Genomic DNA, 18,794 nt, shown 5'->3' with positions numbered 1-18,794 from the left:
AACTGTATGTCAGGATGAAGATCGGTTGGATTCGACTGAGGAGTCAGTACCAATGTTGATACCAATGGCAACGCTGTATCAGGGAGCTGAAATGTAGCAGAAGACCATGTCGGAGATGTCGTTTGTGTTGCATCTGACCAAGTTGTTGGTATCAATGTGGAAGAAAAAGTCAATGAACGAACCAGGCGATGAGGCTGAGTGTAGATCTGGCGCCGTGTTGCTGAGTAAGTAGATATGGAATGCAAGGAAGGCAAAGAAAGTTGTTGTTGGAAAAACAAAGAAGAGTGGGGAACCATGACTGTTGAGGCCACCAGGGAGTTATGCGAATCCTGCAAGCATCGTCTTGGCTAATTTTGGCTAGTGTTCTTGTAATCAATGGTATCGATGGAAAGGCGTAGAAGAATCTGTTTGTCCAAGGGATCAGTAGTGCATCCCCGATTGAATTTGGGCCGATGCCCACTTGGGAGTAGTATGTCGTGCAAACAGAGTTGTCGTGAGTCGCAAACAAGTCTACGTGTAGTGGTCCCCAGAGGTGAAAAAGGTGTTGACAAACTTGACAGTCTAGTTCCCACTCATGAGTTGTTGACATCTGTCTGCTGAGAGTCCGCTTCTTCATTGTCGGTCCCTGCGAGATGACTAGGGGAGTGATTTCACAGGCAATGTACCAGTCCCAGAGATGGAGAGCGAGATGAGCCAAGGGGGCTAACCTCGTATCACCATGCTTGTTTATATAGAACACAGTTACAATGTTGTCCGATGCAATCTGTACGGTGCAGTCCCAAAGGATGTTCTCGAAGGAACGGAGAGCTCTGAAGACCACCAGCAGTTCCAGATAGTTGATGTGTCTGGTGATCTTGTGACCGCACCAGGTACGCTGTGTCCAGAAGGTCACGCAGTGGGCTTTCCAACCAGCCAGGGAGGCACTGGTACAGAGAGTTAAAAATTGGCTGCGGTGGATGGAATGTGACTCCACAAGAGAGGTTGGTATGTATCGTCCACCAAGACAGGGTGTGAAGAACCAAGAGAGGTGGTTGAAGTAGTCGGTGCGATCGAGCGCATTGTGGATGGAAGGTGTGGTTGAACCAAAGTTGTAAGGATCTCATCAGCAGTCTGGCATTTGGTACTACAGAAACTGTAGATGCCATATGTCCGAGCAGCTTCTGCATAGATAACGCTGGAACAGTCCATTGGGCAGTGTCAGTGTCTGGGGCGAGGGCAGCTGACTAACAGGGTAAGGCACCAGGACCCTAGACAGGCAGGGCATGGCAGGTTCAATACACAGTCCAAGGTCAAACCAGAAGTCAATATACTAGCCAAGTCCCTAGAGATGGGTAGTGTAGTCCAGAGTGAGCCAAGGGTCAGAAAACCAAGGAAGGCAGACAAGTCAGGGGGAGAAAAGGTGCAGGCGGGGTCCAGGAGATGTAGGAACAGGGGCTCAGGCAGGAAGCAGGAACACAGGCAGGACATGGGAGTGGAGTTCCAGGTCTAACACACCAGGAAGGGCTTCACCAACAACAGGGGACCTTTGTTGCCAAGGTAGCTCCTGAGAGGAAGAGCTGGTTCTTATATAGCTCTTCCCCAGGGCTCCCCAGGTGGATCTCATGAGAGCCCTGGCAGCTACAGTGGACTGAGGTCAGAATCCTGCAACCACCAGAGCTGCTCTGCCTGCCCCTGACCAGCAGAGGGAGACCTGAAGCTACTTTGGGTCATGACAGGCAGTAATCCGTTGGATAGACACAAGTAGACTGTCTTTTCGGTCATGAGGAAGAAAGGCTCGGGTGCACAGTGAGTCAAGACGAGCTCCGATGAAATTGATGACCTGGGAAGGAACAAGACATGATTTTTCAACATTAATGTACAGTCCAAGTTAGGCAAGGAGGGAGCAGGTTGTATCGATGGAGACTAGAAGGCCAACCCTGGAAGAGGAGACAATAAGCCAGTCATCGAGGTAAGAGTAGATATGAATACCCTGAAGCTGAAGATGGGCGCATATGGGAGCTATACGCTTGGTGAAAACCCTCAGAGCAATGGCTAGACTGAAGGGGAGTACATTGTATTTAAATATCTTGGTACCGACGGTGAACCGGGGGAGCCACCTGTGAGCAGGATGTATGCTTATGTGGAAGTAAGTGTCCTTCAAATCTAAGGGTGCAAACCAATCCTCTTTCCTGAGCAACAGAAGGATATTGTAGAGCGTGGCCATTCTGAATTTTTTGGGTTTGATGAATTTATTAACGCCACTTAGGTCCAATATTGGGCGTAGACCACCATCCCTTTTCGGTACCGTAAAGTACCTGGAGTAGAAACCGTGCAGGCCTTCGGAGCGGTGCAGTTTTCGAATTGCTCCTTTATGAAGCAGCTGGGAAACTTTATCTAGAAGAACCGGAGAGGCAGCCGTATATTGGATCGGTCCAGGAGGCAGCACGGTATCAAATTCGATTTTGTATCCATGCTCTATGATGGTAAGTACCAACCTATCAGATATGATGGACTCCTAGATGGGAAGTCGGCTTTGCAGCCAATCCCCAAAAGGAAGAGGGGAAGGTAGGTTGGAGGATCGAGGAGAGGTTCGTGTGTCCCGTCAATGCTGGCATTTGTCAGTGTCGGGACAGTGATGAGCTTGCTGGTACCGTGGCATGTTCTGCCTTTGGTTCCTTTGTTGACACTGTTGGAACTGTTGGCGTCCTGCATACTGTTGGCAAGGTTGGTAGCGGTACTGAATACAAGGCCACGGCCACTTACGTCGGTGCTGCGATGGCATCTCCATACGATGAGCAGTAAGGCGAGCCTTATGAATTTGAGTTTGTCATCTGTCTTGGCATGGAAGATCCCTGAACCATCAAAGGGCATGTTCTCCACCCATCTCTTAGTCTCATCCATTAAGTTACCTGAGTATAACCAGGCATGGCGACGAAGGGTGACAGCACCAATGAGAACCCTAGAGTTGCAATTGACATGATGTCGCAACATATTAAGTTGTTGTACAGAAAGCTGCATAGCCTCACGAGTGAACATGCGGGCAAGCTCCCTATGTTGGTCTGGGAGATTTGAGCTGAGGGACTTGATCTTCTGCATGAGGAAATATTGGTACCTTCGTTGGACCCGTCATGCTACCTCTTCTCCTTCTGCTTGTGGTGAGGAGAGTGAGAGGAGTGCTTTCCCTCCTTAGAAGTCGCATCTCCCTCAGATGAAGAAGGAGAAGCAGCCTTAGATGGACCTGCTGCAGTGGTCGCCGCCGAGGCCTTTTTCATGGCAACCAAAGTCTGGTCCCAGAGCATCTTTCACAGATAGTTTTCCCAGTTCTTGTGGGCCTGCTTGGTAAAGGACTGGCAATGTGACCTTCTCCCAAGCAGAAGGTCCTGTGACCTTCTCCCAAGCATAGAAAGCACAACTCGTGTGGGTCAGTGGGAGACATTTTAGCCCTGCACTGCGAACACTTGTGGAAAGCCACCTGCTGCATCATCGAAGAAAGACAGAGGAAAAACAGCAAATGACAGAAGAATTAACAAGAAGAACGATAGAAGGTGTGTGTATGTAGGGGAGGAAGGAGAAAAGGGTGAGGAAAAACGGTGTAAACAGGAAGGGATTGGATGGATTATAACTTGGATCAAGGAATAGTAAAAAGGCTGTGAAGTCAAGAATATAACAGTAAAACTTTTTAAAATATAGCTACGAAACGCAAGTTGAAAGGCTCAAGACACAGCAAACAGCGGTCACAAGAAGACTGGGGAAATGGTGGGCACTCCAACCATCTATAGTATGGGTGGGAGGGCGTGGAGTTCCCGCAGAAAACCATTAAAGCTGTTTAATCTTCCCGGCAACGGGCACTGCACAGGCATAGCACCCATAATGAATGATGCACAGAGGCCACGATGAAAAATAAATGTTATCAAATTCATCGAGAAGCAACCAAAACCACCCTAGTTAGTAAATGCAAAATTACCTATTAATCCCTTTAAATGGATCTTTCCTGTTTTATAGCGTTTGAGTTTCCTCAAATAAATTATACAAAGTATTCTGGGAAACCCTACACGTATGCATATGGCCTTGGACTGAATCACTTTGTTCCAGACAGGGTAAGTGTTACATGATAACGCAGTAGACTAGACTATTTCTAAAAGGTAAAGATAGATGAAAGATTAGATTTCTTCACATGGCCAATGCCACCACTGACACGAACAAGATAACACAGCCAAGTACAGTGTTAATACCTCTGACAAATCTTTAAGATTTGATTTTGCTGTTCCAGTGACAAGCAGGGCCCTGTAGAGCAGAACAAGATAGACCATAACATCCACCTCAGTCTAACCTGCTTCTCTGCACTGGGCCAAATTCAGTCTACACAAAGTTCTTATTCTCTACGTATGATGATAAATATTTAATGTCAGACTTAAGTCCAGCTCTCAAGTTTGTATGATATGGTAAAGTCACATCAAAGCAATTTTTGCCCTACCATTTGATCATACTCTCATGATCACATTTCATACCACATTCCAATAGCAAGCACATTATATGAAAATGGACAGTAGTTTGGAATTACTTCACAGTATCAGCACTAGTAACACTAGTCCCTATATACCCTTTATATCTTGAGTGAACAACCTTTTTTGGCTTCCAGAGTTGCTCTGGGATCACAGCCCATATACATTATAGCCATCTTGATGCAACTTACTCTTTGTTTGCTGAAAATAAATTAACAAATCAGTATTCTTCCCTTTATCTCTTTCCAGCTTTGCAAAATGAATGTTAGAACTAGAGAGACCTGGGTATGGCAAGAACCAGATGCATACCCATCTGAACCAATATTTGTTTCTCACCCAGATGCCCTGGAAGAGGATGATGGTAATATTATGATTTGTTGTTGTTGTTGTTGATTGGACTTGTATGCCACACCCCTTAGTCACAGGCTCTCTGGGTGGTTCACAACACATTATACAACAAAAATGAGATAAATTAGTTATTAACAATACATTTAAACAGTATGTAATAAAATATATAAAATTATAAAAGCAATAAAAACAATAAAAAGTGGGACATAAATTTATTCACATTATAAAAATTGGACATCTATCCAGGTTCACTTTAATGACAAGAGCAACTTTATATATAAAGATATGTCAGAAAGAAGAAAACAAATGTTTTGTACCAGCCATATTCATATATTGTGACTATTGTGTTAAAGCTTGGATAAATTGCATTTCTAACTTTCTTACATAAAGTAGGTAAGATATGTTCCAAATACTTGGTACTCCTTCATTTAAGTAACCCATTTATTCATTTTTTGTTTGTTTGTTTGTCTAGGTGTTGTCCTGAGCATTGTCATCAGCCCTGGCAGTGGACAAAAACCTGCCTACCTTTTGATCCTAAGTGCAAAGGACATGAGTGAAGTAGCCAGGGCAGAAGTAGACATAAACATCCCTGTTACATTTCATGGCCTTTTCAAAAGAGCATGACTACTGTCCTCTTATTATTTTGTTATTATTATTATTATCCTTTTATTAAAGTTTACCTTTTAGTATAATGTATGTAGCTACAAATAAAATTAAATACAGGCAGTCCCCAGGTTATGAAGGAGCTCCATTCCTGAGAAAATGGAAATTCGTTAAGTCAAATTTTATGCAAGTCAGATCACATATTTGACCCTCCACATTCACAGAGTTTGGGGTGCAGGCTCCTGTGAAGGTGGGAAAATGGCAAGTATCTCTAAGCTCCCCACCACTGCCCAAACTCACCAGTCCCTCCTTTTTGCAACAAGGAAATGCTGAGAGATTTCCCTCTCTGAATGTGTGGGACGGGAATGGGTGCTTTGGAGGCCTCCCTCCCCTTTCACTCCCCCCCCCCCATAATGATTATGATTTTCTGCAGTAATTTTTAAAAATTGATAGGCTTTAGTTCATTCAAAAGCATGGGTTGTAAAGTCACTTGGAAGTTCATTACTTGGGGATTTCCTATAATTATCAGTGATATGTAAAATTAGTCTACATTTAAGTGAACAGTGACAGAATGTAAGCATGGTTTTGTGAGCCTCAAAGATAATTGATATCCTGTAGATAAAATCATTGAGTCTGTACCACATGATTTTTTTCTTTAGAATTGTTAGGGGACCACAATAACTGTAACAGTAAGCATTCTGAAAAGGAGCCAGAGAGAGAGAGAGAGAGAGAGGATATTTCCCCTTTCTGTAGTAGCTAGAGACCCATGAAACTGCTCAAAGTGTGGAGGACACTGAGAAATGTCAGCTCAACACTTGGTATCAAGATAACTATGCAATGTGAACTGGTGGGCTCCAGACAGCAAGGGAAGGGTTAATTTTGTAACTGAAAAAATGTTGTAAATCCAGAATATGGTGTCCAAGACCTTGGGAGTCATCTTCCTCTTCCTTTGTGAAGAGAACTATCTAAAATTATGGCTTCAGGGATGCCAGAGATAACAGCTATGGCCTGCTAATGACTGGCCCCAAGGAGTGGGAGATGAGCCATCACCCCAGAGTCAGCTGACCTAGGCTGGAGAGGGAATACAGTCTGGAGAGAGAAAGGCTTTGTGCCTTTCTTGGGACATTGTGTTCTCCTGCTCTTTCTCCATGCAGGAAGCATGCTGTGTAACCCTGTGGAAGGCAGACTGTGGAAGGCAGGCTGCTTACCTGTAACTGTCGTTGTTCAAGTGGTCATCTGTGCATCACACACATGAGCAGAAAGAAAGAGAAAAAGCAAGCTAAACAGAAGATTCTTATGGCGATGTGACTGCGTGTGCGGTCAAAAAGGAGCTGAGCGGATGGGCCCCCCCTGCCTTTATCTGGACCTTCGGAAGGGGCAGGAGGGGCCCCTGCCCACTTCGTGATGCTGATTTCTGGAATCTTCTTTCCAATTTAGGTGTTCTGCTCCATGGCAAAGTCCATATGTGTGATATACAGAGACCACAAAGAACAACCTCTGAATAGCTGAGGCTATGATTTTGATTTCTTGTTTTTTTGTCTGAGTGGGCCAACAAGTTGCTAGGAACTACAGTTTCCTGGCTGACTGTATACTGTAAAGTTGCTGCGGTCCAATCTCACCTTCCCCCACCTTTCCTCTATTTTACCGTTTTATCCTTTTAGCCAGTATGGTTTAGAACCCTCCACACCCATATTTTATGCTTTTAATAAACTGTATGTTCCCCAAGCTTGGCTGTGCCATATGCTGAATCCAGTGACTGATCCAGAATTGTGGGACCAGGGAAGTTCTGGGTGGGATTTGGCCCAGTTGGGGAATCCGATGGCTGACAGTTTTTGTTATAGACTACACTGCTAAGCGAGAGCTATTTTGGTGCACTTAATTTTTCCCTTTTACCAGTTATTTACCAGTTGCCAACTTTGACAACCAAAACTGACAAGGACATTGACTAGACTAGACTACATATATTGGACATCAGTATATGTGTGCATTTGTGCAGCTGCAAAAGACTGACAAAAAAGCAACTGTGCAATTGTGTATTTTTGAGGCTCAGAAAGAAGACAAAACACAAAATGGGTGAACAAAAAGTGTAGTGACAGAACAAAGAAAGGAAAAACACTTGTGCTGTGCCCAACTGTTAGGTTATTCAACAAACAACCAGGCAACCATGGCTTATTGGCAGCCTGACATGCAAATACCACCAGTAACTTTAAAATCCTAAGTATAGGGGTCAGTAAAGTCTTTTAATTTTAAATATGAAAGAGTATTAAGCAAACAATTACAAATAGTGAGGCAGCAAAAATAGTTCAGAAAAGAACTGAAAATTCCAGCTTTGTTTATGTGATTCATTTTAACATTTTAAAGATAAGAACAGATAATTAATAAAAACATGTATGACATCTTAAACTTGACATCATTGATAGCAAGAGTTAATTCTGTTAATCCTTACTGCAGAATGATATTTTTCTCCTTTTAAACAAAGGTAAAACTATATGAAGATTATGAAGGTATAGAAAAGCCCTCCATGATTGTGGATGTGCATAACTTGAAGAACATGTTCCCTTGTACTGACCTTATTCTCCACTTCAATCACCTAATCTAGATATTTTTTCTATACCAGCTCTGCGGCGAGTGGGAACTGTTATGGTCAGAAGCAGGGCCTATATATCAATTGGCCAAATGCTGTGGAGTCATCACCCCACCATGTGTACAGGCTGCACTTCTTTCTGGGCCTTTCGGAAAGTGGGGCAAAGTGTTCCCCTTCTATCTAAGTTGGAGCTATGCTGGTTAGTCTATATGGAATTTTTGTTATTCTTCTGTGATTCTGTACTTCCTTTATTTATTTGCTTTCAGTTATTAATGGAGACTGTCTAGAATTTTGGGAAAGCAACTAATAAAATTGTGTTCATAATAATATCTTGGTCTTATTCAAAATAAGTTATTCATTTAAAATATCCTTCCAATGATAGCAGAAGCAAAACTGAGAAAAGACATGAAAAATACCTATTGATCAACATTAAAATGTCATCAACATATATATTCAAATTTAGTTATTTATAGGCATAGCTTTCTTGCTTACAGTCGTATGACAGGAAGAGGTGATTGTTGATGGGACTTTATCTGATATTTTTGCTGTTTCGTAATTCTTAAACATTGTGCAATAACCTGCCAAAAGAAGAAAAACATGATCTGAAGAATACTATATAGCAATTTGTTTCACATGTATTATTTAAAAACAAACCTGCAAATCTGGTTCACTTTATTAACCCCATACTGAAGATAGCAGCCTGACTCTGAAAGTGGTTTTTGTTCATTAACCTCATTCCTGCACTGCCTTTTCTCTAAAGAGTTCAAGACAGCTAAGAACAAGATAAAACAATAAACTATGAATTTAAAGCAATCCTAACAATGAAAAAAGCATACATAATAAAAGTAGAGGAAAATGAAACCAGGTTTTTTAAAATCCACATATATTTTGGTAAGGCAGCAATTCATAGCCCAAATGTCCTTTCTATCAAATTGCTGAAGGCCATTAGAAAGGTAAATGAGACAGGATTCCCTTGGAAGGAAGTACAACCGCAAAAAAGGCCCTCTCCCTCATCTCAAAACAGGATAGCCTCCAGAGATTACCTCAATGGAGGTACAGATTCTTATGGGAGAATATGGTCCTTTAAATACCTCATCTAAAACTATTCAAGACTTTAAAGGTTATCCCCAGCACTCTTAAACAATGCCTGCAAACAAATAAGAAACCAGCACAGCTGCTTCAACAGAGGAGCAATATGCTCCCTATGTCAGCCCTTTAACAGCCTTGCATCTGCATTCTGGACAAATTGTGATCTGAATACTCTTTAAAAGGCAGCTGAAAAGCATACTAGGCCCCTAATCCCTTAAGAAAGTCTGCCCCAACTGAATGCCATCCTGCTGTTTTGGATTTCAACTCCCATCAACTCAGCTAGTTTAGTCACGGTTGAGAATGCTGGAACCTGTAGATATCTCCATAGCACCAAGTTGGTGATTGCTCCCTAATATTAACAAATAATGGCTTCTGTCCAAGGTCTGCTAAGATATTATCACTGCCATTGTGCTAGCATTGTGTCATATTTTCACAGCTGAGCCAATAGTACTCTTAAAAATTATAATTCTAAACAAAGTAAATGGGGTCAAGTATAAGGGAGACATATGCGAGAAAGGAATCTTTATGGTCCCATCCTCAGTTTATTCAAAATGGGGTTTAAATTTCAAATTCAAATTTATAGGCAAAAGGACAGCTTGGTTTACAGATAGAAAACAACATACAGAACATCAATTTAAGATCAAAATTTTAAAAATTGCTACAATCCCTAGCTGCTGCTGAGGATTCAAACTACTACTTTTTGGGGTTCCATGCAGATTTATTCTGCACACACAGCTTTGTTAACACAATGTTAAAACTAACATGCCTTAGTCTCTTTGAAACCATTTATTTATTTATTTGGTTTATGACCCACCTTTTTCTTTTTTAATGCACTCAAAGTGGCTTGCATCATTATCCTCCTCCTGCTCTCAATCTTATCCCCACAACAACAACCCTGTGTGGTAGGTTGGACTGAGTCTGACTGGACAAAGTCACCCAGTTGACTCCATGGCTGAGCAGGGACTAGGACAGATGGCCTAAGTCCCAAACCTATACTCTTATCCACTACATCACACTGGTTCCCAACAACAATTGATGGATTACCCAAACAATACAGTACTGAAAAGCTTTGTTTCTAGTCCTGATATTCTCAAGTAGCATTATGAGCAGTTTGAGTATTGTTTGTTTTGTTATCTCTGTATTAAATTTCTGCATTTAATTTCTACAAAGAGGAATATCAATTGCTGGAAGATTTCATATTGAGGAAGAATAAGAAAGTACAGAAGAGAAAGATGACAGAGGTGGCTTCTTTTAATTTTGTGGAGGATGAAATATGTGACGGGGAAGGGAAAAGGCAAGGATTCCTGAAGGAAGGTTTTGAGGTTGTGGAAGGTTTGAGGTTGCAGAAGAATCAGAGAATAGAAGAGTTGAAAGAGGCCATGAGGGCCATCGAGTCCAAACTCCTGCTGTTGCAGGACACCATGTTACACCATCCCACTCAGAAGGCTGTCCAGTTTCTTTTTGAATATATCTAGTGTGGGAGAGCCCACCACCACTCTAGGCAGCTGGTTCCACTGCTGTATTGCTCCAAAAGTGAGGAAGCTTTTCTTCATGTCCAGCCTGAATCTGAGTTGCCGCAGCTTAAATTAATTATTCCGTGTCCTACATTCTGGCATTAGTAAGAAGAGATCTTGACCTTCCTCTTTGTGACAACCTTTGAGGTACTTATAGAGGGATATCATGTCCCACTCAGTCTTCTCAATGCTGAACATGCCCAGTTCCCTCAGTCTCTCCTCACAGGGCAGTTGTTGCCCTCCGCTGGACTCTTTCTAATTTACCTGCACCTTTCTTAAATCTTAGTGCCCAGAAAAGGACACAGTATTCCATGTGAGAGGATTTAAAAGAAGGTCTGAAGTTTTAAAGATTAGATAAGCAAGAAGTTTGTGAGAGAAATAGAAAGTAATGAGAGAACCCAAGGCACCGTGAACAGTGGTTGAAAGTGGACTGGCGATGGGGCGGGGACTCTGTCCATTTATATGAGTGGGTGGGAGAGCGGAGTTCCTGTCAAAATGTCACTTGCTGAGAAAATCTTCCCAAATACAGGCACTGTGCTAGTGCAGCATCAATATGAGTGATGCACAGAGACCACAATGAAGAATATTTCATATCAACAAATTGGAGACATGAATGAACTACAATGAATGAGGTGATGCTACTCTAACAAGAAAAAAATATAGTATGAAAAATAATTGTGACAGATGAGCATAGGAAGGGACAGGTCCTAAGCACAGTTTACATTTATACAATTAAGAGAAGAAAGCCTACCTTCCTTGAATTCTGAGGTAAGATTACACCATCATCCCAGATCCTGGCAGAAGAGTAAAATGCACTGCTTTCTTCCTCTAGTCTAGAGAGAGGAATTTCAGGAAGTTAAGTGTAATATTTCTATTTTCTGGCGTATTTAGAGTTGCTGAAGGGAGGAATAAAACAACACAAACATATCTGCAGGAAAAACAGATATTTTTATTTAACTTTTTAAAAAATGTAAAATAAAATCTGATTTTTACTAGACAACACACATTCTGTTTCACAAAGTTAATCAACAGAAGAGAAGAAAAAGCAAAACAATTTTAGAAATGTAGAAGCAGTATCCAGAAATTTAAATGGTACTATCAGAACTATTAATTCATCATAATTTTGAAGATTTTTTTAAAAATGAACTTACTTTTCCTTCAATAGTATTAAGTCTGCTTCTGCTGCTGTGCTGTCATTATCCCGCATGAATGAAACTGTGGGAAAATGTCTTGAATCCACAAGGGCAATTCTTGTATTAGGCCAGAGGAACAAGAAGTTTGGATCAAATGATCTTCCACACTAAGGAAAGGCAACAAAAGGCAAAATAATCCATGAATTAAAACTCAAGCCAGTAGAACAAATAGTTCATTTATGAGAAGATACTGAAAAGCTTTTGAAATATTGCAGAAAATGATGCTCTAATGTAAAACACCAGTTTCAAGTTTCGGCGCAGCCTAGTCCTATGGAGCTGTTCAAACATCACAAACAGCTTGACCATTTACAATTACCATATACCGACACATATGGCACAGCTCTATCTTACTTGCTACACAAAAGCAACACTGGAAACTTACTACTTCGCTGTATTTTTATGCAGTCTTTCTTAAAATAATTGAGAATGTTCCTTCTTGCTTTCATTCTCTACTATTTTTTGCAAATGCCTACCTGTAGTACCACCGATCAGGTTTCTGTCCCAACACCAGGATCCATCGATGCTACTAACCAATACTACTTTTTTTTAAGACTGGGAACCAAGGGACCACTATTTTTTAATCATTATTATTATTATTATTATTATTATTATTATTACATTTCTATGCCGCCCCTTGCCGAAACCTCGGGGCGGCTTACAACACGATAAAATACAATGAAATACAATAGCACATAATAAATTACCATTAAATACAAAATACAAAAAATACATTGGTTTACAAATATAAGATTAAAATTATCAGTATAACTTAAGTAAATAAAAATATAGGAGGAGAAAGAGAAGGAAGAAGAAGTTGCCCTGGCCAGATCATATGTTTTAACAATTCAAATGATGTTTAAATAAAAAGGTCTTTACCTGGCGCCGAAAAACCAGTAACGACGGTGCCAGGCTCTTTGGGGAGTGAATTCCATAGGTTGGGTGCCACCGCAGAGAAAGCCCTCCTCCAAATACTTACTCTCCTAATTTCTTTCATGGAGGGTTCCCGGAGAAGGGACTCTCCCGCAGATCTCAAAGGGCGGTCGGGCATATACGGACGTAAGCGCTCGTTCAGGTAGCCAGGACCCAAGCCGTTTAGGGCTTTATAGGTCATAATCAACACCTTGAATTGGGCCCGGGCTTCAATGGGAAGCCAGTGAAGCTGACGGGGGACTGGAGTCATGTGAGTATAACGCCCCGTCCCCGTCAGCAACCTGGCAGCTCTATTTTGCACCAATTGAAGTGTTCGGACTGTCTTCAGGGGAAGCCCCACGTAAAGCGCGTTACAGAAGTCTAGGCGGGAAGTCACCAGCGCGTGTGTCACCGTCGCCAGGCAGTCGTACTCCAGGTAGGGGCGCAGCTGATTAATCAGCCGAAGCTGAAGGAAGGCGTTCCTCGCCACCGCTGTCACCTGAGCTTCCAAAGAAAGCTCTGGGTCGAGGAGTACTCCTAGGCTGCGGACCTTATCCCTAAGAGGGAGTGTATCAGACAATTGGGATATCTGTGTAAGTGTTTAAATACATGCAACCTGTTAAGAACCACATTTCCATGAGGAATTAAGGGTGCAATCCTATCAATAATCCCTTCAATGAATGAATGCTCCCAAACTCTAATCATTCAGACCAGGCCAGAAGAGGGGGAAGGTGATGTCACTTTCTTGTCCTCAAACCCTGCATTTTTCATTAATTAAGCTTATTTGCCCACTTCGGGGGGTGGGGGGAGGGGAGAATGAGGCTGGGCTTGCCACAGGATAGCTTAAATCCTGGCTTCCCCAGTTGCCTCCCAGTTGCATCAACTAAAAGAGAATCCCTAGTATCCTATGACTCCTCAGACCATGTCCAGGGGCCATTAGAATGCTCCCTAGATATGAGCTAAATAGTAAGAGTTCTGTTGTAAAGTTACTTCATACTTACATTTTAAAGGTACTTAAGGCACTACCCTATGCTAAACATAAATAGGTCTAAGTCCTTGATGTCTTGCATAAAGTTATATTGTAGTGTTTCTAAGAGAGGCACATAAAGGTACATGTAGCAAATACATTTTGTGGACTTCCTTTTGTGCTCTGCCCAGTCTCAGAAAGCCAGCCGAGCCAAGACGACATCTGCAAATGCCTGCAGATTAAAGGCTGCACAACTAGCAACCTTTTCTCCATTACATGCTGCAGCACAAACAAAGGCTACTGCACATGGTGCAAAAGGAGGAGGGTGCTTGTGCAGCACTTGGGCTCAATTCCTCGTAAGTACCACTTGAACACTATGTAAGCTTGCCAGGAACTTGGATTCAGGGCATGACAAAGAACACCAAAGTCCATGGAGTCAAGCCCAGGGAATCCCACATCCAAAACTTCCCTAGCTACAAGTGCAAACGTTAGCATAAATATTACTCTATCAATAATGTCTTTACGTCTGGATTCTATGCCCAAGCTACAGAGCAGCGCAAATCTCAGTCAAATATTACCAGTGAGTCAATACTTCTTAACAACATGCCAGAATGTTCATTTGTTAAATAATACAGCTGAATACTTGGGAGTGTGGCTAAGAAGAGACAAGTTGGTCACCAAGACCTAGGAACTAATACACTGGTCATCTTTTTTAATAATCTTACCATAGCATAACTTTCATTTCCATAGCAACCACCAATCACAAGCGTTATCTTGGGAACAGAAGCACAAGCAACTGCAGCCATCATAGAAGCTTGTGCCTTTAACCTCTTACTATGATCTTCTGCCTAAATAAAAGGAAAAAGGCATAGACAGTCATTTTATTTCATTTTTAAACAGAGGTCCTATTGCTTCCTTGCCTGGATATCTAAAGATCTGAAAATTATATATATATATTATAGATGAAAGTGCTTAATGAATTTTCTTGCAAATCCAAGGAGGAAAAGGAGAGGAGGATGGCGGAAATTAATGTTGGATTTTGTGTTAGAAACTCTTTACCAGAGTCTATACCTCTTCAAAATCATACATTATTCTTCAAAACAGAGCAAATCACAATGTGTGCTTACATACAGAAGTTTGTAAAGCTTTATAAACAATAGCCAGTAATTTATGGCTATCCAAATATGCGCCGTATTGGTTGCCTTACTTCTGTGAGACTGGTTGGCTCCGCTGCACATGGAGCTGTATTCAGAAGAAACAGCACTGGAATCCTTCGCTGGCTACAAAGCTGTACGAAGTGAGAACCCTTTAGAGAAGCATCATGAGTCAGCTCACCGTTGTTAGCCACTACTCCAACTAGCTGTCTAACAAAAAGATAAAACACTTTCTATACTTTAAGAGCAGTAGAAAAACAAATGAAATCACAAAGTATCCTTTATGTATTTTGTACTATGATGTCACATTGTCATTTTAAAGAGCCACTTAATGCCTTGTATTTCTTTCATTTCCAAGCTGTCCAAGGTACTTTTAAAACCAAAGTACCTTTTACAGAAGAGGAATATATGTTCACTCATTCAGACAGTCCCAGTTCTCTCCTCCAGTAATAGACTCCTCATGCCACAGCTTACACTATTCTGGAAGTTCAGAACGCTCAGAAATAGCGTTTTAGACATGTAGGAAGCAACAACAAACAACAAAGCTTTATTCCATGAAAAGAATGTTATTTGTGTTTCTCTGGAGCCTAGCCAATGTACCCTGGTCATTATTCAGGTTTTAAGATATTTTTAATTCTGCTTTATAAAACAAAACAAAATCGCTAATATAGCAAATAAAACATCATCATCAGAAAGCAAAAAAGGATAACGAAGAGCTTGCAGAATTCATCACTAACCAGTCGTTCATGCAAGCATTTGCTTTTAAAAAGCCCAGGACACTAACACATCTTGATGAAAGGTTCTTTATTGGGGCAATTGTAAAGATGCAAATAATTGAAAACAATAATTGCAAATTAATAGCATTATATTCCACAGATGTTCTAGCATATTCTCTTCCAAAACAGCATAATGATTTTTCTGTTTGAGGGTCTATATATTATGTCTAGGTTTAGGAGTTGAAATAATTCCTACTAACCATAGTAAAAGACTTCAGAATGCAAGCAAGGTGTCCATCCAGTCCACTAAACAAACAGAAGACCCCCACCCACCCAATAAAATAAAGGGAATAATGTTGAGTTCAATGAAGAGAAATCAGAAAAAAAGACATTACTAGATCCAGTAACTAGTTATATCAATAAATATGAAATACTCTTCACAACGAAAGGACATGTCAGCCATTTCTCTTCCCTGAAGAATATAGAAAGGATTAGATTAGGAAAAAACACAAATCATTAGTGTTGCCACGTATAAAATTCCATGGGCATTACAAGTTCCCATGTAGATTTGACATTAAAATGTGAATGCAAAATAAATGCACACTGTTTCACTTTGTAAGCATTTATTTGTAAGCACACTGTTTCACTTTGTAAGCATTTATACTTTGTAAGCATTTATTTCACTGGATATTCACGTATTAAATTAGGTATATTTCTTTAGTCACAGGTCTTTTGTCAGAAAACCTTTTTTTGTTATACTGCCTTGTTTTACACTTACCATGAATGATCAAATATGGTTGATATACTACTCTGTAAAACAATAATCTAAAAAGCTATCATTATCTGTAATAGTAATGTTATACACTGTGGAATTCACCCAAGGCAATTTAGTCAAGCAAAATTAATCTGTGACAAAACAATTCTAAATAAGGAATGAATATAAAACTTCTTGTTGTATAATGTCCTCAAACTACTTGCAGCAGGAAGCAAATACTATTGCCTATATTCTCGGTGGCATTATTTATCTTAAATGCTTAATTTATAAGCATCTCAACAATCACGTTTTAATCTCAGAGGAAATCAAGGACTTCGAGTTTGCAGCATGCTTTATTTATCCATGTAAAATGTCTTGCTTTCTAAGGCTGTTGAGGCAAGCTTAACATTGAGAGAAAGGGTTAGGCCACTAGAGGCCTTCCTTTTACAAACAAAATGGCCTTGAAATATTTATTTTTGCTTTTTAAAGTTCTGAGTGATTCTACTGTTAGTGAAAGCAGCCTTATTAACAGCGCTAGAGAACAGAGTCTGCTACTTAGCTATTCAGCTGACAAAACCCATAAGGGTCCTTCAGGCTTTTCATGCTTTATCCTAGATAGCTCCTAGACATTTCTTAAGGAGATATCATTAGAAATATTTACTATAAAATAAATCACCACATAAACACACAGTAGCACTAAACTCTAAAGTAGTACTAACCTAACAAAGCCTAAACTAGGATGGGCAACCTGCAGTCCTCAAAATATTTTGGTCTACACTTCTCACTATCCCTCTCCAATAGTTATGCTGCCTGAAGCTAATGGTAGCTGTATGCCAAACATCTGGAGAGCAGCAAGATGACCATCCCTGGGGTTGACAGCATGGAATCCTCACTGAATGGACTGGAGTGAGAAAGAGATGGCCAGCTGCAGGAAGGAATACTGTGCTTTAGGGGAAACAGCCTGCTTACCTTTCAGAAATTGTTTAAAGAAGTTGCATATGCCTTAGTGTTGAATACTGCCTAGAACTAATGCCACTATCATGGATGATTGGTGGTCTTCTAGTACTTGGCAGGTATTCTTTCTGCCCAATCATTTAAAAACTACATGAGTACTCTCACTACAGTGGAAATGTTCATCTTGCCCATGAAATATTAAAAACAATTTTAATTTTTTAGGAGCAATCTTATGCATGTCTATTCAAAAAAAAAGTCTTACAACTCCCTGTCTGCCAAGTTGTAGGACTTTTTTTGTCTAAATATGCGAGGATTAAGCACTTAAAAAGACAAGCAGGAGAGGATTTTGTTGCTGGTCACTGACGAACAGATGCCCAGCGCATGCACCTGCACACACACCACACAGCATCACATCTGCACTGGAACTGTTAGCTGGGGGTGGTTGACGGTGAGGAAATCACAACTCCGTAGCAACAATCAAGTTGTGTTTGATTGCTGGTAAATGTAATTAACGTTTATACAGGGAGGGATGTTTAAATCCCCTGAATTGCACATCAGTTTTTTGCACAAGATAACTCTCCAACGGAAAGGATGGTGGAACAAAACTATCCATTGGAATATATGAAATTAAGTCAATCAAGTTAATACTAGCCATTGAGATTGAGACATGAAAATTAAAATTGGCATGCACATTCTGGACAAATGTTTTGCATTTCAAGGACAAGCCTGAGTTCTAATCCACATTCCTATTTGCAGAGGACGTCTGAAAAACAGCACAGTAGAGTAACTCCCTTGAAGATTAAGGTATCAGAATGAAAGCTGGTATGCACATTCAGAACACAATTATTAATTATATAAAAAATTTATACAACCATTTTCCAGAAGGTTAGCTATGCTAGTCTGTTCTTGCAAAATCAACACTCTGAAGAATAACAAATTTATAATAGAATTATAAAAATAACAAAGTTGTTATAGCCTAAGCCTTCATAGGAGCTTTACCAGATCAAAGAGGCCATTTGGCAACAAATTGTGAGTTAACTGATCAACCAGATTAATTCCTTAACCAGAAATGCAGAAAAAAACATGTTGTGAGTTAAGCCACTAAACAACTGATCACTCCATGTTCAAATGTCACACTCACAATCTCCAATTGTGATAACTGGAAGCTGTTTTTAGGAACAGAAAACAGCTAGCAGGTAGTGTTGCATTCCCATGATTTGCTGTCATGACATGCAAACCAGGTCATAGTCTCCATTAGATTTTTAAAAATTTATTTGAAAAGTATCTGCCCTAAGAGACACACACTCAAAAAACAGGTACAAGGGACACAACAGGAAGAGGAAAGGAAAATGAAAGCAAAGATAAACAAAGGATGAATGTGTGCTTATTTCAGGTGCATGAACAACTATCTCAGCATCTACTTTCAAGACAAACAGTACGCATTAGTAATACAAAAATATTCAGCACAGTTAATAACTCTACAATTCTATGAGTGTTTCCTCTTTAAGTAAATTCCACTGTGTTCAAT

At 40.6% G+C, this 18,794-nt stretch overlaps 1 protein-coding gene across 6 annotated transcripts in view; it reads right to left on the bottom strand.

Annotated features, from left to right (window-relative positions):
- Nucleotides 1-18,794, bottom strand: part of LOC123028578 (methylcrotonoyl-CoA carboxylase beta chain, mitochondrial-like) — a 54,065-nt gene that overhangs the window by 14,495 nt on the left and 20,776 nt on the right. For 5 of the 6 annotated variants that reach the window (XR_006415711.1, XR_006415707.1, XR_006415712.1 and 2 more), the window contains exons 9-13: nt 14,896-15,052; nt 14,414-14,536; nt 11,771-11,919; nt 11,371-11,452; nt 8,509-8,594 (exon numbers count right to left, since the gene is read on the bottom strand). Coding sequence is in view for 3 of the 6 variants with exons in the window: in XM_044440608.1 (XP_044296543.1) it covers nt 8,509-8,594; nt 11,371-11,452; nt 11,771-11,919; nt 14,414-14,536; nt 14,896-15,052 (597 nt within the window). In the remaining 3 variants the exon portion in view is untranslated. Of the gene's footprint in view, nt 1-8,508; nt 8,595-11,370; nt 11,548-11,770; nt 11,920-14,413; nt 14,537-14,895; nt 15,053-18,794 lie in introns of those variants that run through there. The other variant, XM_044440615.1, reaches the window with a different exon arrangement.

The sequence above is a fragment of the Varanus komodoensis genome, unplaced genomic scaffold (assembly GCF_004798865.1).
Source record: "Varanus komodoensis strain SLA01 unplaced genomic scaffold, ASM479886v1 scaffold1, whole genome shotgun sequence".
Taxonomy (NCBI): domain Eukaryota; kingdom Metazoa; phylum Chordata; class Lepidosauria; order Squamata; family Varanidae; genus Varanus; species Varanus komodoensis.
Note: the sequence above shows the minus strand (reverse complement) of the source record. Positions and strands in the feature narration are given on the sequence as shown.